This window comes from Anolis carolinensis, chromosome 2 (assembly GCF_035594765.1).
Source record: "Anolis carolinensis isolate JA03-04 chromosome 2, rAnoCar3.1.pri, whole genome shotgun sequence".
NCBI classification, from domain to species: Eukaryota; Metazoa; Chordata; class Lepidosauria; order Squamata; family Dactyloidae; genus Anolis; species Anolis carolinensis.
Window position 1 is genome coordinate 41,916,571 of NC_085842.1, and position 24,167 is coordinate 41,940,737.

At 37.6% G+C, this 24,167-nt stretch overlaps 1 protein-coding gene across 24 annotated transcripts in view; it reads right to left on the reverse strand.

The window, feature by feature from the left end:
* Nucleotides 1-3,386: 3,386 nt before the first annotated feature.
* The window catches only part of magi1 (membrane associated guanylate kinase, WW and PDZ domain containing 1), a 617,355-nt gene continuing 596,574 nt past the window's right edge, over nt 3,387-24,167 (reverse strand). For 16 of the 24 annotated variants that reach the window (XM_062973798.1, XM_062973809.1, XM_062973808.1 and 13 more), the window contains 5 exons: nt 13,353-13,443; nt 13,154-13,214; nt 11,358-11,504; nt 10,703-10,841; nt 3,387-6,226 (listed from right to left, as the gene is read on the reverse strand). In XM_062973798.1, coding sequence (XP_062829868.1) covers nt 5,466-6,226; nt 10,703-10,841; nt 11,358-11,504; nt 13,154-13,214; nt 13,353-13,443 — 1,199 coding nt within the window. In that variant the 3' untranslated portion in view covers nt 3,387-5,465. Of the gene's footprint in view, nt 6,227-7,605; nt 7,695-7,812; nt 10,842-11,357; nt 11,505-13,153; nt 13,215-13,352; nt 13,444-24,167 lie in introns of those variants that run through there. The other 8 variants (XM_062973803.1, XM_062973802.1, XM_062973811.1 and 5 more) reach the window with 3 other exon arrangements.

The following is a 24,167-nucleotide window of genomic DNA, read 5'->3' on the forward strand; positions in this document are numbered from 1 at the left end:
ACATACAAACTAGGGTAGGCTGCAGAAGTTTGCTTTTGGCTGAACCTCCTGGGAAAAACAAGACTTTCTCCTTCCTCCCATGCTCAATTAATTGAGTGCAAAATATTTTTGCACATTAAGCCCAATTTAGAGCAATGTAGCATACAAGGTGAAAATGGAAGGAGGAAATTAAATTGGACATTATAAAAAAAAAACAGTTGAAAAGTGGGACTATAGAGAATTAATTAGGACTGTCTTGCCAAAACAGGACATTGGCAGAGTATGGAAGGACTTGATTCACATGACCATCAAGAAAAGTCTACAAACTCAACCTACTGGGTTTTAATAAGTAGATTTCTATATACCAGCAGGGGAAACCATGTAGCCCCCAGATCTTGCTTGATTGTGGTTCCCAGCATTCTTTGCCACTCTCTATGTTTGCAAGGGCTGCTTGAAGTTGCAATTCAACATCTTTGAAGGCTGCTTGATTTCCACCTCTGCTAAGTTCCCTTAAAGTTTTATTTTGATTTTCTTTCAACTATCTAGAATATCACAATGTATCACTTGTCGGTATGGTCAGCTGGGAGGTTTCCACATGGAGAGAAATATTCTGAAGATCTTAAGGCCCTCGCTGCTTTCTTTAATTTTTCAAAAATAACAACCTCACACTGGAAATATATAATACATTAACTCAATAAAAGAACCAAAGCCAAAGAAATTGTGTGAGACACAAAAGTGACAATTATAGTAATGGAATTTTACCATGCTTATTTAGAAGATTCCAGTCTTCTCAAACTGAATTGCCTTTGTGGATTCAAATGACCCATCAAAATTACCCACAGAGGATGCAGACTGATGTCCCTGTGGACAGCAGCACAGCATCTACTTTTAATTTATCTCTCTTCCTTTCTGTTAAATGAAAGAGACTGTAGGCCCCATAGAGGGATCTTTCTAACAAAGGACAAAAGCAACTTTGAGAAGCTTCAAACTTTTGCATCAGGAACAAAGGAAGATTGATTTTTTATCGATCTGACAAAGGCTCATTACTCAGACTCAATATGATCTCTTTACAATAAAGGTTTATCCAGTTTTTAGACATGATCTGCTGAATACTAGAACTGGACTAATTAAATTTATCTCCACCTTAGGAAATACTTTAGAAGCCATCTGTTACACCTCTCCTGTATGGCATACACATTGCTTATATTTGACTGCTTTTATTACTTCAGGTATGGGGTAAACAACTATTCAAGTCTTGAAAACATCATGTCAAAAGAGCTTTAGAAACTGTTGAAAAGCAGTGCAAGAAGCCCAGTTTCAACACTTGTAGAGAAAGAAATACAGATCTAGAAGAATTAGTCTGTGATGACAAGGTGATGATTGATGACAATTATGTTTAAGCTGACAAGTAAGAAAAAGGCATTATTTTTCAGAACAAATAAATCACAAATGTGATTATAAAACAGAGTTAGAGAGGCAATTACAGCTTGATTTCTTTCCATTATCAAGGCAATTTGATCCTACTATAGAAATAGGAAATATTAAAATTGTTATGACCAACCAAAACTCTTCATCAGTCCAGGCAGGTGCATAGCGAAGTCTCAGGGAGGATAAAGCTCCTTGAACAAGGGCCAATCAATATCACAGCTTGTTGGTTGCTGCGCCTTCCAGTTCCAGTCATGGAAGAGAAGCTCTAGCAGCTATGGGACATGGAGCAGGACTTCTCACTTTTCTTTTGTTGGTATGTGAGAACCATTAGAAGTGCTGCCACTGTGAATGTCTCCTCCTCTTCCTCCCCGCCGTACCAATGATAATCCTTATCATTCCATACTTTGACACTGGACTCCTCCCTGGCTTTGAATACAATGTGCCTTGGCTGCAGTAGATTGGGAAAGGACCATTATTTTTCTGCCTCAGGCAACAAGATGTCTTGGATTGGTCCTCTAGAAAACTGTACCCCCCATTTTGCACATCTGCTGACTTAATGATATCAAAGTATATTTATGAACCTGTAATATTTAGTAATCTTATGCCACAACAGAACGTACAAATGAAAATGGTGAGCTCAAAGAAACAAAATTACATAATTAAACATCCATTAAATCAGAGTATTACTACATTTTAATCCTTGTTGATGGCAACTATTGATATTTTTTCTTTAGTGAAAATTTGATGAAAGTGACACTAGGCCTGGATTGTACTCATCATATACTGGGGCTGAATTAATTTTATACTCCTGTGTGAAGTAAAATAAATCAACTGGCAACCTTCTTCCTTATCTTCATAAAACATCAGTATGCTGTTGTCGAAGGCTTTCATGGCTGTCTGGAACATGGCTATACAACCCGGAAAACTCACAGCAACCCATTAGTATGTTGTTTAAGTAATTATTTCAACCATGTGTTCAGTTATTACACACATTCCTCAGTTTGTTTTAAAGAAGTGCAAAGAGGCTTCCCCTGCCAGGTTGATTCTGATAACTGTCCACAAAGACAACCAACTGTGCTTAAAAAGTCAGTAGAACTTTAGAGAAAATAATGCATTCAGAAGAGGTACATTACCTAGAGTCAGCTTACCTCCATATTATTTACTGACTCACTGGCAGACATTTTCTGTGGTTTCAGACAAGAGACTTTTCTAGCCCCAGGAACTGAACTTGATATATGTTTTGCTTGTCAATCATGAGATCTGTCACAAAGCTAAGATCATTTCCTTTCACCATCATTAGAACTACTGGTTGACAAGATTTAGCAATACACTTATGCATGTCACACTGATATGGTGTGGTAGGGACAATACTTTTTCTAATTCAAGGGTTGACAAATTCCAGACCTAGGACCATATGAAGCCTCTCAAAATATGCAAATTCCCCTCTACATCCCCAAAAGTACTGATATTTCCTGAAAATATCTAGTAATTTCAATAGAGCACTGTGCTCCCTTCATTTTTAACATAACTACATACTCACAGGCTTGTAGATTTGTAGAGTTGTAAGAGAATCCCAAAACCATCTGATCCCAGGTCCTACCAATGAAGGGAACAAAACAGAGAGATAGCTACCCAACTATTGTTTAAAATCTCCAATGATGGAGAATTTTCACTTCCCAGGGAGGTTATTCCAACATTTTTCACAACTAGAACTGGATTGGAGTTTGGGAGCATTGTAGCTATCTATGTAGTCCAAGGAGTGTCTTGTTGATAGAAAATTGCTCCTGATCCCGTTGCTGTCACTGTTCAAATACAACATTTGTAACTGGGAAAGGCTCATCAGCCTGGAGAATATCCTTGTGTCCCTAAGGGAGGTGCACGTCAAGTTTTTGTTACATATATATTTTTAAAAAAGTAGGACACAAAGGGTCAACATGTGCTGCAATTCTTCCTAAATTTTACCACTACAATCGCATATATGCTTTGTATGGAAATCTTTATTTGACAATAAAAATAGCATTCACAGATTCTTTCCTTCTCAGTAACTACATCATATACATTGTGTTTTATCCCAAGGAAAGAATCTTATACTGGGTAGAGTCCACATCTACTTATACTAATGTTATGTATAAACCCGAATAAGTCAAATAAAGTTATGAACAATGTAGTATTTATATATGCATAGTGTTTTATAAAAAAGATTGGCCCCACATACTGCTTCTCATCAACACAGAAAAGAGCATGATGACTATAGCACACGGCAAGAAATGAAGACCAAAGACACAGACTGCACACAAGTGCCTAAGAATCAGGCAGGCAGGCCCCCACCGTGAGGAAAGATATGATATTCAAACCAACAAAAGTTTCAGAGTTACTTATATAGTCTCCTGTTTAAAACAGCTTTACATACCTGATTCAGTTTACATTAAAATATATTCCCATGAATCAATTTGTTCCATTTTTTCCAGAAATATAAACACTTAGCACATTCCTCACTGCTAAATTTTGTCATAAAGTCTCTTTTATACAAGAAAAAAGGCAACAGTTTTTGTTTGTTTGCTTCCAACAGGCTCTATTAATTACAATTTAAACTCTGTATACACAATGAGTGGCCATCTTTCTTCTTTTTTTCTTTACAGTACCATGGCAACAACAGTGATAGACTTGTAATCTTTACTCTGTGAGTGTGTATGCATGTGTGTGTATGTGTGTGTAAAAATGGTGAAACGATATACATGTACACATCAATGCACTGTAAAATAAAAAGCAGCAGTTTAAAACCTTTAGTGGTCCAACAGTATCGGCATTTTTTGGCTCAGCTAGGCAGAAATCCATTATTATCTCATATTAGCACTACAGCAGACTTACCACACAAACTTGCCATTAAAAAAATACAACAGAGCCTTATGTTGTTTCCCTCCATTCCTTACAGTCCAAAGTACAGCATAAATGATACCCGGATGCCGACAGCCCCCCCCCCAATTAATCTTTCCAGCTTTGCTTCTGTCAACAATCCTCGATGCATCCCATTTCATTACGAATGCATATCTTCTGTCCCATGATAAATGACAAGGGGGGAAAAAAACACAAACGAAATCATGAAGAAACAGCTCCATTTGGCAATAAGAGTATTAAAACATTTAGCTTCACCTGAAGGCATTAAAACCCAGTCTATGAAACAAGCAGATGTTCCTCAAAATGCATCTTGGCCCAGGAACAAAAATAAAAATAAAAACTCCCCTTCAAAGCAGACAAATGATACCATTCAGGCTCCAATTTCATCTGCACAGTCCTTCTTGTTGAACAAGACCCACAATGGAAGTTGCATATCTGAACAAACTGGATGGTTATCTTGCGCATGACACAATACAGGACGGCACTTAGTCCTTGGCCACCTTGCTTCCTTTTAAAGGAGACTCCAAAGTATACACTGTTCATGGAACACACTATAAATTCCTTAACAACTTGTTCTTTGTGGATTTGTATAAATATCCTTCATCCCACAACAGTATACTCTTCAATAGTTCTCTTAATTCGAGCAATATGTTCTTTAAAGGAAAAAAGATCCTCCTTCTGATGCAACTTCTAATTTTGACTGACCCTCTTTAGAAAATCCAACACATAGTAGTGTATCATTGCAATGGATCACAATAACATCAAAATCAGTATTATGGATACAAAACTGCTGTTGGCTTGCCCGCCAAACAATTAGAAAAGGAACAATAAAGCAAAACCAACAAGAAAGAAAAACTTGCTAATGTAAAAGGATTTATGCCCATTATGTTGCCAATTGTGGAAGAACGCAACTGTCATAATCCTTTAGGATGAACATTTGGCAACTATTTTGTTTTAAGTTAATACATTGGGAAATACTTTAATGTTGTCATACACCAGGCACAACACTTTGTACATATTATCATGATTAAATTTCATCTGCATGTTGCTCTTGGGGGCAACTGATGTGATGAGTTAAAATGGATTTCAAGTTTGCTACATTCCTTTTTGGGAACTCTGAATGTTGGAAAGGCCGTAATAGTATTTGGGGCCTGGAAAAGCCACTAGATACTGAGGTCAGTGCTGCACTCCTTGTAGGTTCTCCGTCTTTGCTCTGGTGGCTGTCTGTTATTTTTGTTAGTGTCGTATTTCAGAGTGCGTTCTTCCTTCTCCCTGAAGCCGACTCGATCATCTCTGTTCCTTTTGTCAGGAGATCTCTCTCTCCTCCGTTCTGGGGTCCTCTCCCTTCTCCTATCAGTTGACTTTGCCCTCCTTTCAGGGGGAGAGTTTTCTCTCTTCCTGTCAGGTGACCTCCGTTGATCCATTAGCCTTTCCAGAGACCTCCTCCTTCTGCTGGGTGAGCTATCCCTCCTGCGAGTAGGAGATCTTTCCCTTCGTTTCTCTGGAGAAAAGTCTCTCCGCTTCTCATGTCTTTCCCTTCTCTCCAAAGTATTGTCAGCACTCTTAGTACCTTCCCTCCTCTTTTCAGGAGACTTCCGTTTTTGTCCGTTGATCACCACCATCCTCTCTGCTTGTCGCTCTCGCCTCCCTTCGGGTGACCTGTCTTTCTTTCTGCCTGTCATGCTATTGCTGTTTTTAGAAGTTCCGTTCCATGTGTGGTGCTCATTGGATTGTCTGCCAAATTCTCTACTGCTTTTTGGTTCCTTAAAATATATCCGCTTTTCTCCATGTTGTGATGATTTGTGAAGATCTGGTGGATAACTGGGCTCCAATGATGAGTGTTGTCGTCTCTCAGATGGCATGTTTTTCACTTCCGATATGTTTTGTGAGCCTGTGGCTGGACTGTTCCTGTCACTGCTGGGGTCTGAAAAAAAGATAACAACGAAAGGTTTTGTACTAGTGATTTCATTTTAGAGCCTGACTCTAGTAAGTCATTCCTCAGACTTCATTAGTGACAAAAACAAACAAATGTTAAGCAGTCAGTAGGAGACTCATTGAAGCTTAGTTAATTTCATTGTAATGGCAAAGGGCAGGAGTTATGCATTAGTACTGATGCTTGTCCTGTTTATGTCCATCTCATGTCAGAATATGATCTCAACTTCACAAATGGGAGAGTTTAAAACTTTCCCAGGTTCATAGGAGAATGTGTTGTCCATTAGAATTAATACCTTCATATCTTCATTTTGCTTTCATGGCTGCCATCTCCCAGTGTAGAAAGATCATACAAAAGTAATATTTCAATTTCTTTTTAAAAAAAGAAGAATAAAATTGTCTTCTTGGGAAGAAGGCTTTTAAATTTCCCTTATAACTTACAATATTGTTCCAAGTGTACAAAAATATTTCTGAGTGATTTGAAGATACTGTTTTCAGTGAGCAGTTTTTACACCAAAATCTTCTAGTTCCTATTGTTGGAAACATTGGGCATACGGTTTTAATATTTTTAATGAGAATGTACTGAGGATAGTTTTGGTTTTGCCACAATGATTCAACTTAAACACACACAATGAGAGGTGATGAAGTGGGGAAGGATTCAGTCTGATCTGATTAAAGCAATGGAAAGCTGCTTTGAGCACAAAATGAGTGTTTAAAAATATGGAAGACCCCCCGCCCCTTTACCACAATATAGATGATGCAGGCTGGGGGAAAAAAGCAAGAAGTTTGTACTACCATGAATTTAAAATGTTATAATAATTTGTAATGAATGATTATGATTTATTACAAAATGAAAAATATATTGTTGTAAAACTACTTTGAGTAATTTAGGTTTGTAGTTTGTTTTCTTTTAAAAATTGTCTGAAAGACAACGGAATAGGTATATAATCAAATAATTAGAATGAGCTGAAAAAGTGTTTTAGGAAAATTAAAATGACAATGATTAAAACCAACAAACACGTTGGAGTTCAAGATTTTTTCTTTTCTCCTGAATGTTAAATGTTTTTCTCCGATAGAAGCTCTCTTCTTGATAAACTGAATTATTTTTTGACATTGTGCAGGCCTGGTTTTTGTTTTTGGATGATTTAAAAAGCAAGAGGACCGTATTTTGTTCTTCCAATAATGCCAGGTGATTCTGGCATCCTTCAGCCTGTCACGAGAGACCATAATGCGCAGCGTACTTACAATTCAAGGAACTGTAGGATGCTCTGAATGAATTGCCGTATATACAGAGGTATAGCAAAGCGGAAAGCAATGTGAGAGAATTAGGCCACAGCACAGAAACACCTAATATTGATTTTAGCTACAAACCGTAGTTTGATTATGGCCCATAAGGTAGAAGCAAGACTCTCCGAGCTTGTCATTTCTCATACATGCAGCGATATTAGGAGGTATCATCGCTGAGGAAGGAAGAGCCCGGCACCAAGAAAAGTAGGAGAAAGAGAAAGAGAAAAGTAGAGTGTTTAGATTCCCTATAAATAAAGAGGAAAGAAAAAAAATCTTCATTTTTTAAAAATCTTAGAATAAAGAAAATTTTATTTCTTTTTTCCAGTCAGGATTGTCTAGGCATCACCCAAATATAAGGCTGCAGAGACAGCAGTTGTTAAAGCAAGAGATTGTAATTAAACATTTTTAAAAGGTGATTAGATAACCCAGACAACAAAAGCATCCATTCTGAGGTGAGGGAGAGAAGAAGGCAAAGAGAGAGAGAGAGAGAGAGAGAGAGAGAGAGAGAGAGAGAGAGAGAGAGAGAGAAAGGGGAAAGACAGATAGAGAGAAAGAAGAGAAGAGAGAAGAGAGAAAAAGGAAGGAACACAGCTGGAACAGTGAGACAGAATGTTAGAGGAAAAAACAGTTAACAGTCAACAACAACAAAAAGAAGCCCACTAAAGACCACAACGTTAAAAATAAGTACAAAACTCATTACAAAAATATACAGCCTCGTTAGAGAAGCACGTTCCAATCAAATCAGAAAAATATTGGAACCTAACATCATTTCTGAAGCGACTTGTTAGTGAGTGCTGTGAACAGTACTGAAGAAGCAAAGCCCCCGAATGTTACAGGCATATGGCAGCACCCGCACAGCCCCTTGCTTGAGAATGGGATTCCCCCCCCCCCCCCCCAATTTTGTAATGTGATTTAAAAATTACTCGCAGCCAAAACATTAAAAAGAAAGAAAGAACAAGCAAAGAAAAGAAGCAGCTCCCACACCACGCCCTGGTGTTGGATTTTCATCCTCAGTGCAACAGACATTCTTGAAGATGTGAAGCACTTTTCATTTTTGTTTTGTTTTTACAGGATATATTTACGATGCTTAGCATATGATACAATACTTTACAGCCAAAGAGCATAGGAAATGACAGAGTAGAAAGAACATTACACAGATTGAGTCCTGCGGAAAGATGGCCACCCGAGTGGTTTATACAACAGAAGTGCAAACACAGGAGTTTTTTCCCCTCCCATAAAATAGTAGAAATGACTTTAAATAAGAGTATAGAGCAAGTCAGCCAGAGTATTTGATTCTGGGAAACTGAGTGTGAGGTCTAGAGAATGTTATAAATGAAAATAGCTTTTGTGTGAAAGAGTCTTTTTTGAAAACAAGGATTGGAATCAAACGAATAACAAGTGTGTGAGGTCATATGTCTACCTATACAGCTTGAGATACAGCTCCCAAACTATCTGTGTTGCCAAGCATCCTTATAACTACTTACTTTCCTTGGGGAAACATTTCTCATCTCACTTGCTGTGATACTCTTTCCCATATTCCCTTCAAATATGTATTTGGCTGCTTGTATCAGGAGTCTCCTTTTTATGTTGGCTTTAGGTGCCTCCTCATAAGTTTTCCTTTCTTTTTAACTTGCTGGGTTATTTGAAATCTACTGGATTCAGTTCATATGCTGCACTGGCAGCTTGACATGGGTCAAAATCACAACCTCAATTTCATTTCTTTTAGGAAAAGCTGCATTGACATCTGACAGGTACTGAACTTAAGGCCAGTTCAATTTGGTGCCAATCTATGTGTGTACATATGTGTGCTATGTGGGTGTGGGGGACATCTTGTGATATTTCCTTTTTCAACATGTAAAAACAATTAGTGAGAATCAACCCACAGACTGTGCAACACTTCCCCTATAGCCATGTGGTCTTCAACCACCTCTCTTTCCTTTTGTTTTGGGAAGGACAAAAATATAAAAGGTCAGTTTGGACCTTCCCATGTCCTAACTCCAACTGCTAACCACAGTTAGGCAGACCCACTGAGTTAAATTTACACTTGTATAAATTCCATTCGTTCAAGAAATCTACTTTCATTGGGGTTAGCAATAGGATTTAGGACGAAGGATATAGTTTAAGTGATTTATTATTATTATTATTATTATTATTATTATTATTATTATTATCCCAAATATGGGGAAGCATAAAGGACATCTCTTCATTTATGTGCTTATAAATCATAACTGGTTGAAAACCAATTATATTTGGGAAAGCCCTAGATTTAGGGCATATATTTGAATAAGCATCTCAAATAAATAAGACATAATAGTATTATATACAATACTAAGCCACCTAAAACCTCTACCTAGGGAACTCAAATATACTTCTGGACAAGAGGGGCATGTGTGTGTGTTTGTGTATGAGTATGTGTGTGAGTGTGTGTTAATGCCAGATGTATTTCTCTCGGCAAGAATGTAAGATGTGAGCTCCCCCTGTTATGACAAACACTGAAAATGGCAATTTGAATTTCTTCTTAGATTACACATTTGTGAACAAACATACATACCAAGGGACAAGGGAGGTGGCAAGGGAGAGGGCCCAAGTGTATATAGTTTTGTATTGCATACTTTTAAAAAATAAATTTATAAATATTTACATAAATATAGGGGGACAGTAAAAGCCCAGACACCATCTTGGAATTCATGCCTACAGTTACAGACAAAAAGCCAAGGACAAAAGCCCAACAAAGGCTACAGTTTCAAAAAAGTAATACAGGATTCCCATTTCTGCATGATCAGAAGACGAGAGAACAATTCATCCGCTGAGAAACAGTTTGGCACAGTTCAACAAACATTCCTTGTTTGGTCAGACAGGAGATAGTAGGGTTTTTGTTTTGTCTCTATGTTTTTTGCCCTCTCTGATCACCAAAAAATACTGCTTTGAAGATGATCTTGCCTGTACACTGTGCCCCAGAGAAGTCCAAAGTAGCAAGCAAAGGATGAAAATGTGTAGAGAAAATTCAGCACAAGCGAGGCAATGGATCATTTGTTGCCAAGGTTGGTAAGACACTGGTGGAAAAAAAGAGAAAAAGAAAAGAGAGGGAGAAAAAAAGGATCCCCGCTTCAGATCTTGAGACATATCATTCATGGTGTGATGCCAGGAGGAAGGAAAGGAATGTTTTCATAGTTTGACCCACCATATTCTGGTACAGAGCCATCTCCACGTTTCAGAAACAGGCGAACTTTGCGGCCACCATTTTTAATTAGTTCTATGGCTCGAGCATGCTTCATATTCTTTGTAGTTTCTCCATTGATCTCCAGGATTTCATCACCGATCTGTCACAACAATAAAAGACTTCATGATTACTGCAACATTTTGTAAGGTAGGCAGAGCATAAAAGAATAGGAAGGAAATGAAAGGAACTGGTTCTTTTAGTCCCACTGCTTACTTAGGCATGTTTCAGCACCACCAACAGAAACAAATATTTATATCTGCATCTATATCTGTATTTATATAAAAGCATCCACAATTCTAAGATGACCTGATTCTTAGAGACATTGGTATCGGGGGAAAAGTGTGTCTTAGAATTGAAGAAATACAGTACACTCATACAATCACACCTATGGCAGAAGACAGTGAGTTCAAATGCTGAGAGAGATATCATGGTTTCGTTCACAAATCCAGTTCCTTCCATACTCTCAGACCTTCCTTGGAATCTTGTCTGTTTGGGTTCCAGCAATAGTTTTGCAAAAGGGCATTTGGATATTACAAAGCACAATATTTGTAGTTTCTAAGGCAAACTTTATTTCAAAGGGCAGATCATATAAAATGGTTTCTATTTACAGACATACCCTCATTTTTCCACATCTCTCAGCAGGGCCATCCTCTGCTAACCGCAACACATAGAGATCCATGTTATATTCTCGGCCACCTCGCAGACTAAAGCCAAAACCTTTGGGTCCTCTTTCAAGCTCAACTGTGTAAAAATCCTGGTCCGGCTAAGAGAAAGGAATAAGAAGTAATTTGTAGCCAATCTTAAATCTTTTAAAAATATTACATTTAAAAACACTTAATACAAATAATATATTATATCCAGATTGTTTCTAAAGTCTATAATCTTGTAGAGACCTTGGGTGTTACCAAAATGAAAGTAAGTGGTCATAACTTTAAAAAAAATCCCACTGTATACAATGAACTGAAGTTAGCTGAATGGCTGTCCTTGATGATCAGTGATAATCTACAATGAGAGATACCACAGAACATATACAGAAAATATACTTTGCCTTTGTTATTGTCAAATAGCAAAGGAACATTACATCAGGAGACGTAACTGATTCATGAGGCATTCACAGTCAGTGAAACAATCACAAAACTAGGGACGTGTATGTGGTGGTGGACAACACTGGGTGACACCATCAGAGGGGTGATATCAAAATGACTCTCCCCACCTTTTGGTTCTGGGAGAGTTTGCAGACCTTCACATACACTCCACCAGACATGTGTGTGCTTGGCTTCTGTTCAGCACACTCACTGGCCCAGTAAGGGAGAGGCACAAAGGCACGTGCATGGGGCCCTGTCAATCAGCATATGAGATAGGACTTCCTGACTTCCTGTCATGCTCCCCTCTCCTCTTGCCTGGTGGGTTGGGTTCTATTGGGTAGGCTTCACAAGATGGCTACAACAGCAAACTCTGTAAGAGCAGACAACTTGACAATGTCCATAGGAGACAGCCCAATCACCACAGTGGTAAATGGAAGCGGGGGGTGGTTGGGCCTCTTTTTTCCCCTCTCCTTTACTCTTCCCAAAAATCCATCACCAAGGAAATGTGCACTAGCTGTTTCCCTGGTTCTCCTCTCCTGATGCAGAACACCCCAACATTTCCTGCTCTGTTGAGGGGCTGGCACCGTATGTTATCGCACTGGGTGGCATCAATCCTAGTGACTCCCTACATAAAGCTACCTAGAGTTGCATTGGGATCTTTGCTGTGCTGGATTTCCGCCAAATAAATATACCACACGGAACACAATTTATTGCATTGGTTAAACTGAAGGAACACCATGAGTAGGGTTATCATGACACTGCTGCCTTTGGTTTTCATCCCAATGCAGTTTGGCCTATTTCAAGAAGCCTTTCAAGTAGCCTCTAGAGCACACTCTATCAACATTAGTACATTTCTATCAGTGATCTACATCTTTCAATCTAGGAAAGAGAAAGTCCCCACAATGCATATTAACTGAAAGCAGGCACATTTCAACGAGCAAATGAAAATACAGTAGAGTCTCACTTATCCAAGATAAATGGGCCGGCAGAACATTGGATAAGTGAAAATCTTGGAGAATAAGGAGGGATTAAGAAAAAAGCCTATAAACATAAAATTACATTATGATTTTACAAATTAAGCACCAAAACATCATGTTTTACAACAAATTGACAGAAAAAGCAGTTCAATACACAGTAATGTTATCTAGTAATTACTGTATTTACAAATTTAGCACCAAAACATTGCAACATTTACTACAAAAACAATGATTACTAAAAGGCAGACTGCCTTGGATAATACAGAACCTTGGATAAGTGAAGCTTGAATAAGTGAGACTCTACTGTAGTAGGAAATCACAATGAAATGAATTTGAAAAAGATTTCTCACCTGTGAGGTTGTGGGTGGTTTGAAATCAAACTGGGACTCCTGCTTTGGTTTTGTATTGTTTCTGTTCAGATTAATGAGAGATTGGAGAAAGGAATGAAAGGGGGAAGAGAAAACTATTAGTTTTGTGGCAATTAGGGTCTGTGGTAAATGCTAGGGGAAAACAGATCAACAGACTTCTGAAATAGAAGAAAAAACTGACCTAGTCTCCTGTGGCATCTGTTGAGGGGTATGTGTGGTTGTAATCGTAGCTATTTTTTCAGCATTGGTCAATAAAGTTGCATTGGAGGACTCTGCAAAATACAATTATGCTCTTTGTGAGCCAGACTACTCCTGTGATAATGACATACACAACCTTTCTCCCTGCCATTCGGAAGTACCATCAAATAAATTTTTAAACCCCAAACTGCCAAGAGAGATACATGCTAGCTTACATTTCAGAAATCCAGTTGGAGAAAGTGGATTATATAAGTAGTTAACCATTAAATATTTATTTAAAAGCACACTAGTGGAGAGATTGCTTACAAAGCTTTACTGTGTGAGAAAGAAATACAAAACAAGTACAGCATCCCTGAGAGTAATAGTGGCATTTTCCCTTTCCACATAGCACCTGTCAACAGATAAATGCATGGGAGAACAATTCTACTTAGCTAAGACTATGTGTCTGGATTTCATGTTATTTTAATTGCCATTCAGGGATTTTTGATCCCTATCCCTACAGTGATAACAATTCATTGCCTTACAAGGTACTGACTGCAGTGCGGTCTGGATCAATTGTCTTAGACTTTAAAAACACATACACCAACAATAGACCTCATGGTTGCAAGGAAAAAAAATCTGATGAAAAGTTATTTAATGTTCTTCATTATCCTTTAACTCATGAACAATGAGCAAGACCCAGATGTTTAGTTGCCTTCTGCTGATTTGATGACACAGTTTGTGAAAAGGGACTTGTTACACTTCACCATATTGCAGTAATTGATTTCCAAAAATAAAAAGCTGAAACTAATAATGTAAACATTCTCTGATTTTAATATTAACTTCCAAAATAACACATAGCCATATACCATCCCTTTTGTCATACAGTCATGTTGTTTCAACATACTCTGGCACCACAATGTTCCCCAAACTGCTAAGACTTCTTAATATTGTTTCTCTTCTCTCTGCACCTCAGTGCTGCCCAACTATGTTTGGTCTGATGAATCCATGCTGCTATTGAATCCAATTGACTCTGGAAATTTATATGATAAACTGAGACTTTGACACTATTGTGTTTGATGGAGCAACACGATGTCTCTGATAAATTCATACAAAAAATACTCACATTGGTCTTTATGGACAATTTCATTCAGTCACACGCTAAGGGCAAATGAGGCCATGAACAATGAGGGCAAAGAAGGAATAAACAAAGAACTTCATTGTTTGGTTCAAAGCAGTACATCCATAGAGATTTGAAACCGATTTATCACTTGACTACAGTATCACAATGTATGGATAAATAGACTATCACAAATAAATACAAGTGGAACTACTCAGTACCATAAACACAATGCTTTTCAGTTGTCCATCACAGATTCATCTGCTGGATTTAACGGGCATAGTAACTGAATGTACAGAAATCAAGTGAATTATTTTCTTACATCAACAAATCTCCAGCAAACCAGGTGATTTGGAATGTACCAAGAATGGAGCATTTCAGTAAGGGTACTTGGTCTCTTGGCAGTATTTGGTAAACTGTCCTATGATGAGTACCATATAACCCTTTAAATGTATTGTTCTGTATTCATAACAGAAATGAAAATGCAAATCTGTGGTTCAAATACAACATTTTCTTACAGACGAATCATAGAATAATAGAACTGGAAGAGACCTCGTGGGCTACCCAGTCCAACACCCTGCCAAGAAGCAGGAAAATCACTTTCAAAACAGAGAACACTGCAAAGCTGAGAACAGTAATTATCTCTTTGCTACTCTTGGTTCTTATCTACTATTAAATATCAGAACAAAAAGCACATAACAGACATGAACACACAAAAAAAAGATCTCAACTAATTCTATTATTTGCAAAAAAAAATATTGACTTGAATACTGTGATACATAAACTGAAGAAAGTTTACAAAATAGCATTTTCTACTCTCTCATTTGTCTGTAGAGGCTGCATTCCTCCAAAGCTTGTCTGGAGAACAATGTAAGACACAGGGTAAGACGAAAAACAGGGAAATTGCCCCGTGTTCAGAATTCCATCCAATATGTTTCTCCCTGAATAACCCTGCAGAATAAAATATCATATACAAAATGGAAAAACTTGTGATCTAGTTACCAAAGTTGCTATGAAGTTGAGGTTGTATCTAAAGATATCTTGGTACAAGTGGGAAGTAGTTATGCTTCTGAAAGGTTACGCATTTAATTCTTGTCAATCCATGTAATAATTTTTAATGCAGGGGTTATTTGGAAGCTGAACATTATTTCAAGAGTTAAAAAAAGGTTGAGAAAGATTGATCTAGAAGCACTCCCAAAATACACAGGGCTTCTTCAGGGGAAGCATGACCACATTCAAGGTGCTATATCTATATATTCATGTATACGTCTAGAAATTTTAGTCAAAAAATCAACCCCTTAAAACTAACTTGACTCAGTTTTTTAATCACTGTGAGTACTGTACTTCAACTCTAATTTTAAAAAGGAACCATCCCCTTCTATGAATAGAGTGGAGAACAGGAAGAATTTGGCCTATCCCAGGTGAACGTTAAAGAGAGCACTGGTCCTACCTATTCTCTTTGCCTTGGCACCACTTCTGACCTTTTTGAATGCCTGAGCAGGGCCCCCTGAAGCATGCTGGTACTCCCCCCCCCCTCTGCAGAATGACCCTTGACTGATCCATGGGTCATATTGAAATCTATAATTTTGGTCCCAGAATTCTCCCCAACTTATACCTGTGATCAACTTGTGATGATTCCTGGACCTAAAAGCCCCTCATCCATATACCCTCCATATACTCTCCATTTTATTTTATTCTTTCATCTCAACTTTATTTGCTCTTATACAGCCTATTACAGCATCCAGGCACTGGTCAAGCACTTGTAAAATCTCATATGGCCTTGATGAGAAAGAGAAGAGAGATGCCATATAGACCATGAAACAGAATTATACCCATGGTGTTTCTGGTCTACTACTGTGTTTCTGATACCTCGGTAAAGCCCAAAATCAGGATATCATGGTGCCTGCACTTTTGCAGTGCTGTTCCCATAAAGCGTATACTCACTATGACAACATTTACATTGTTTAACACAAATGACCAGCCAGTGCCAGAAGGGACAGAGAGTTTCATCTATGCTGACGATCGTGCCATGACCACCCAAGCAGGGAGCTTTGAAATGGTTGAACAGAAGCTCTCTGAAGCTTTAGGTGCTCTTACTGCTTACTGCCTATTACAGGATAAACCAGCTGATCGCTAATCCATCTAAAATGCAGACATGTGCTTTTCACCTTAAGAATAACAAGTATCTCGAGCGCTGAGGCTTACCTAAGAAGAAATCACACTGGAGCATTGCAGCACACCAAAATAACTGGGAGTTACCCTGGACCATGCTCTGAATTACAAGAAGGACTGTCTATCAAGCAAAAAGTAGGCACTAGAAATAACATTGTACGAAAGCTGACTGGCACAACCTGGGAATCACAGTCAGACCCAGTGAAGACTTCTATCTGCCCTTGCACTTTGCTATTCTACTGCTGAGTACGCATGCTCAGTGTGGAATACATCTCACCACATTAAACAGTGGATAATAATCGAAATAATATAATCCAAATAGAATTCATACTTAATACTCAATACAACTTAAACTTAAACGGAGGCCAGAATGGCAACATTCCGTGGAAAATGGGATAAAGACATAAAAGAAGCTAAACAAATGCCAAGAAGGAACTCCTTACCAGAGGAAGTTAATTGGAGAGACCTCCTTCGAGAAATTCAATCCATATCAACCAAACAAGACCTACTCCAAAAGGAAATACATGAAATGGCCCGGAAACAGGATACACAACACAAGATATTACAAGAAGATATGGCGGATCTCAAAAAAGAAATTAAAGAAGAAGTTAATATGATAAAAACGGAAGTAGTAAAAAATATTCAAGAAATCTCGGGACTAAAACTCCAGAATGACAAAATGGAGAAAACACAATTAAAAATGCAAAGGAAATTGGAGACCCTGGAAGCCAAGAATAACAGGATAGAGAAGATACAAGACAGATTAGAACAAAACACTACAGATTTCCAACTAAGACTCAGAAACATACAAGAAGAACCAAAAGAAAATATTAAACAAATCTCAGCTCAGATAGTAGCCAAAATTCTAAATTGTACGGAACAGGACGCACTCGATCAAATAGACACAGCCCATAGGATATATACAAACTACGCAAAAAAAAACAAAGTAGCTAGAGACACGATAGTCCATTTTGCAAAAAAAAAGCACAAGAGAAGAAGTTTTCAGAAGCTCCAGACATCAACCAACGATATACAAAGAAAGTAAAATCATGGTGTACAAAGAATTCCCACAATCGACATTAAACAACAGGAGGAAATATCTTTTCCTAACGGATGAATTGAAACGACTTCAAATTAAATTTAGATGGGAAAGACAAGAAGGATTGATGCTAACGTATAAGGAGGAGAGAGTCTGGATAAAAACCGAGGAGAAAGCGGATGAATTCTACAGGAAATTAAAAAAGGACATATCACAAAAAACCAAGCAACAACCACCTAGCCTGGAAAAGAATCCAAAGCAGGCAAAGAAAAGAAGACAAGACTCTCCCAAAGAGGTACAGACAGCCCTATTCAGTGAAGATATTGAAGATAATCCAGAGGAAGATGGGGAGGAGGAAGAAGAAGGCGCAGTGAGTGATATATATTTCGATGACTAATTTATTAGGTGCAATAAGAATCTTCACAAACAATGTAAACGGTTTAAATTCAAAAATTAAAAAAAAAAATTATTTAACAACCTAAGGAAGAATAATTATGACATCGTAGCGCTCCAGGAGACACATATAGCCGTTAAAAATGCTAATTATCTAACAAACAATAGTTTAGAGAAAGCCTTCCACTCCTTAGACAAAAAAAAAAACGGGGAGTAACTCTATATATAGCAGAAAAATTTAACCCGGTGGAAGAATTCAGGGACCATGAAGGTAGGATCATCGCAGTTAAAATATTAATGGGTAAAGAATCCATCTTAATATGTAATATCTATATGCCAAACGGCCCAAAACAGAATTTTGTCAAACAATTAAGAACTAAGATCAACGAGATAGAATTTGATCACCTACTGATAATGGGTGATTTTAATGGGGTCATTGACTTTAAACTGGACAAATCATCACACAATAAGAACAACAAAAAAAATATTAAAAACTCTCTTCCGAGAAACCTATTTCAACTCATGAACGAATTCGATTTATGGGACATTTGGAGACTAAAGAACCCCAACCAAAAAGACTATACATATTACTCGAGCAGACATCAGATATGGACCAGAATTGATATGATCTGGGCCTCCAAAAGCCTAGCGCCCAAAATAGAAGAAATAAAAATACAGGCAAGGGATCTCTCGGACCACTGCCCTATAACGATGTCAATAAATAAGAAAAACCATAGAGCAAATTGGAGATTAGATAATAATTTGATTAAACAGAAGCAAGACATTGAAAACTTAAAACAGTTAACTAAAGAATACTTCCAGTTAAATGACAATGAAAATGTCACCCCACAAACTGTGTGGGACGCATATAAGGCGGTGGCAAGAGGCTTCTTTATACAACAAAAAGCTAGGAGAAACAAAATTAAAAACCAAAAATTACAATCACTCCAAGAAGAACTAGAGAAACTCGAGCAAAGATTAAAAATAAACCCTAAGGAAACCAACATACTCGTAAAAATAAAACGATTACAAAAAGAAAGGACCAATATACAATTAGAAACCCTAGCCAATCAATTAAAATGGACGAGACAAAATTCATTTGAAAATGCAAATAAACCGGGAAAATGGCTTGCTAGAATAATTAGGAAAAAGAAAAATAAGCAACAAATTATTAAAATCAGTGCAATGGAAAAAGAGGTATTTACGGACGATGAAATTAAAATGGAATTCCTGAATTATTATAAGAATCTTTACAAAAAAGAAATAGTTAACCCAGAAGAGATAACAAGTTACATATGCAGTCAAAAACTACAAAAAATATCCGATACCCAAAGATTAAACCTGAATAAAGATATTACCGAAGTAGAAATTTAAAAAGCCATCCAGGACTTAAAATCAGGCAAATCACCAGGCCCAGACGGCTTTACAGCCGAATTCTATAAAATTGAACAAATAGAAGTAATCCATTTTTTAAAGAAAATTATGAATATAGCATTAAAGGAAGGTAAAATCCCTGATTCATGGAAACAAGCAGAAATAATTCTAATTCATAAAGACGGAACAGACTCGAGTAATGTAAGGAATTATCGGCCCATATCATTATTGAATAACGATTATAAAATCTATACGAAAATCCTCGCTGAAAGATTCACAGATTTTTTGAGAGACTGGATCTCAGAAGACCAAGCAGGTTTCTTACCTAACCGCAGTACTAAAGATAATATCAGAATTATTCTGGATGCTATAGAATATTATGATCAAAACCATCAAAAGGAAGTGGGATTTTTATCATTAGATGCGGAGAAAGCCTTCGACAACGTCAATTGGGAATTTTTCAAATTCTTATTTGCAGAGTTAGACATGGGAATCTTCTTCCAAAATGGGATAAATGCAATTTACTCTAATCAATTTGCAAAAATTAAAGTCAATAATGTATATACTGATAATTTTGTAATACAAAAGGGAACAAGGCAAGGCTGTCCGCTTTCCCCCTTAATCTTTATATTCACGCTTGAAATTCTGATGAGAGCAATAAAAGAGGATAAAAACTTAAAGGGCATCAAAATTGGAAATCAAGAGCTAAAATTACGCGCTTTTGCCGACGATGTTATATGCATATTAGAGAACCCCAACGAGACTATCAAGGACTGGCTAAGAAAGATTGAGGAATTTGGTGTATTGGCGGGTTTCAAAATAAATAGCAACAAGACAACAATACTTACAAAAAACATGACAAAAAAGAAACAACACGAATTAAAAGCGACTGCGGGATTAGAAATCGTCAATAAAATTAAATATTTAGGTATCTGGATTACAAATAGAAATAACCAACTATTAGAATTAAATTATAGGACAAAATGGCAAGAGATAAAAAGAGATATTGAGGACTGGAAACATTTAAAGATATCACTCATGGGAAGAATAGCTATAATTAAAATGAACATTCTGCCCAAACTACTATACTTGTTTCGTAATATCCCTATTATTAGAGGGAAAAAATTATTTATCGAATGGAACCGGGAAATTAACAAATTTATTTGGCAAAATAAAAAGCCAAGAATCAAATTTTCTACTATGATCACACCCAAAGAAAGAGGGGGCTTTGATGTACCAAGTCTACAATTATATCACGATGCCTGCGCGCTAGAATGGACAATAGATTGGGTAAAATTAGAAAAAATTAAATTACTAACAATAGAGGGATTTAACCTGCGCTGGGGCTGGCATGGATACCTATGGCAAGAAAAGGAAAAAGTAGATAAACAATTTGGAAACCATTTCGTAAGATCAGCCCTAATTGGAATCTGGAAAAAATACAAGAGATATCTATACGAAAAAACTCCCCTCTGGTTCGCTCCTCTAGAAGCAATCCAACGCAGACTACTAGGTTGGCAAAAATGGCCTACGTACAGAGAAATTATTAAAATAGGTAACATGACGAGTGACGCTCCCCCCTTAAAGGACATAGAGGAAATTAAAAAACACTATAAGAACATTACATGGCTCCAATACTATCAATTAAAAGAGTGTTATAAAATAGATAAGGAAGTTGGCTTTAACACAAACACAAATTTCTGGGATATCTTACTTAAAAGAGAAAAAAAAATTATAACAGCAATTTACAATAAAATACTAGAATGGAATACGGAAACGAACATAATCAAAGATTCGATGTTAAATTGGTCTAGAAATATTGGTAGGCCGATAATGTTGGACGAATGGGAAACTATTTGGAATAAAAACACGAAACTATGTTACTCTATTGAATTAAAGGAGAACTGGCTAAAAACTACACACAGGTGGTATCTAACACCTAAAAAATTAGGTCTTATGTATAAAGATAGTAACAAGAATTGCTGGCATTGTGGCAAACAAGTGGGCTCATATTTCCACATGTGGTGGGGCTGTAAGATAATTAAAATTTTTTGGCTAACAATCCATAGAGAATGTAAAAGAATCTTTAAAGTTAATTTTGAATGTAAACCCGAATACTTCCTTTTAGGCCTATACAATTTTAAAACAGAGAAAATTGATAACCCAGAAGTAGGGAAAAATAACAAACAGAAATTATTTATTTACGTTACCACTGCAGCTAGAATAGTTATAGCCAGGAATTGGAAAGATGGAAAAAACCTCAGCAAAGAAGAATGGATGGAAAAATTATTGGACATCAGAAACATGGACAGACTGACTTTTCTGCTTAAAAAATCCACGGGGCAACCAATGAAGGAAACAAACTGGACACTCTTAGACAACTACCTACAAGAGACAACGCTCTGATGTGGAACACGGACTGGAAGTTAGAAGATCGGAAGTCTCCCTCCAATCTCCCCCCCTCCATACCCCCTCCATACCCCCCCTCTCCTCCCAACCCTCCTTTCCCCCCAACAGATCCCTTTTATCCCTTTCCCCCCCTTTTTGTCTCTACTACCCCTACTCCTACACCTGCCCCCCCTTCCCATATTTTCCCATGTCCTCCTCTTATGGAAACCTTGTCCTTTCAACCCACCCTCCCTCCTCGCCCCCCTCCCACTCTTTTGCCTCCCCCCCTATGTCGATGTTAACCACCAAAACTTAATAAAAATCATTTAAAAAAAAAACAGTGGATGTGGCTCTTAATTAGGCATGCCACATTATCACAGGATGTCTACGCCCCACACCACTGGAGAAATTATATTGTTTAGCCGGCATTGCACCATCTGACATCTGCCGGGAAGTGGCAGCCAGCAATGAAGGGACCAAGGCATTGACATCTCCAGCCCATCCCGTGTTCAGATATCAGCCAGCATGCCAATGCCTTAAATGAAGAAATAGTTTTCTAAGATCTACAGAGATTCTCACATCAATATCTCAGCAAGCGAGAGTTCAAAAGTGGGAGGCTAAAACTCAGAACCTCAATCAGTGGCTGATGATGGATGAGAGACTCCGTCCTGGGCACACAGTAGACTGGGCGACTTGGAAGGCGCTGAACAGACTGGACTCTGGCACCACGAGATGCAGAGCCAACCTTAAGAAATGGGGCTACAAATTGGAGTCCAGGACATGCGAGTGTGAGGAAGAGCAAACCACAGACCACCTATTACAATGCAGTCTGACTCCTGCCACATGCACAACTGAGGACCTTCTTACAGCAACAGCAGAGGCACTCCAAGTGGCCAGCCACTGGTCAAAGGACATTTAGTATAATACCAAATTTTAAAAAACTTTGTATTTTCAAATACATTACAACTTTACCCTCAGTTCACTTCTGACATGATAAATAAAATACTATGACAACTGGAGGTTTTACTATTCTCTGCCTAGAAAACATGTACGCCTCTTTTTGTTGTTGCACTGCAATTTGTTATTGGTTAATAAAGTTACTTAACATGAGTGAAAATACAAGTTCCCGCAATCTTCCAAGAGAATCCTAGAAACAAACCCTTCAACAGTATAACTGGTATGGCACAAACAAACAAACAAACAAACAAACCAGCTGGTCAAATCTTCTCAAGAACATCAATCTAACAACTCCACAATGTTTGCAATAATTAATCCCAATATTTTATGAGTGTTCCAGGAGGAGATGACATTTGTTTTAAAGAAAATGTTGTGTGATCTCCATTATTTATTTATTTAATCTTGAAAACAGTAAATCCAACCAACATGCATCACTGTTACGATGCAGTTCCTATTGGCAAGACTCCAGATCTGCAGCATTGGCTATTTTGTTAATTACAAGTGAAATGGCGCATTTGTCCAATCTTCTCAGGAAAAAACAAAAACCAGCTTATTTAAAGTTCTGTGCCTATACTGTAAATATCTCTGCATCACATTAGTATAGCAACAGTTGATTAATTTCTGGCATACTGCAATGAAATTTCTCAAAAACTGGAGTTATTCCCTCCTCCCATGTTTCTTCAGAAATCTAAGCACCAAATGGTAAATCTGTGATGATTAGTCAAGGCCAGCTCAACATGGGATCTTTAGAGGCTAGGTGTTTGCACTACTCACATAATGGCTGTTAGGAAACACTTCATACATCTAAATTGACTTCTGTATCCATCTATTTGTGTGGGTAAGTGTGAGCGTCTGTGTACCCCTACAATACCTATAAACATAGGCTTAGTCATGGTCATTCTTCATGGAACAAACAGGGAAACATTCAGACTCAAGTGGAATGTATACATATGAAAAATAAATGCATAAAAAAGAACTGCCGTTCAAGCTGTAATGAGAAAAAATTTTGCTAGGGTAGTCAGGAAGGAAATGAGCAGGATAAACAGATATCCTTTGGGCATCTAGACTGAAAGTAAGAGTGGGTGGAAATGGGGAAGGCATTTTAGATGAGAGCTCTAAAATGTCAAGACAAAACTTGGTGCAGTTGCAAAACCCGCATGTAATTTACAAAACCCAAAGAAAAAAGAAAACCAGTTCTCCCTTATGATAGATGGAAGACATGCATTTGTTTCTAAAAAAAAAGAAAAAAGGTAAAGGTTTCCCCTGACATTAAGTCCAGTTGTGATCGACTCTGGGGGTTGGTGCTCATCTCCATTTCTAAGCCGAAGAGCCGGCGTTGTCTATAGACATCTCCAAGGTCATGTGGCCAGCATGAC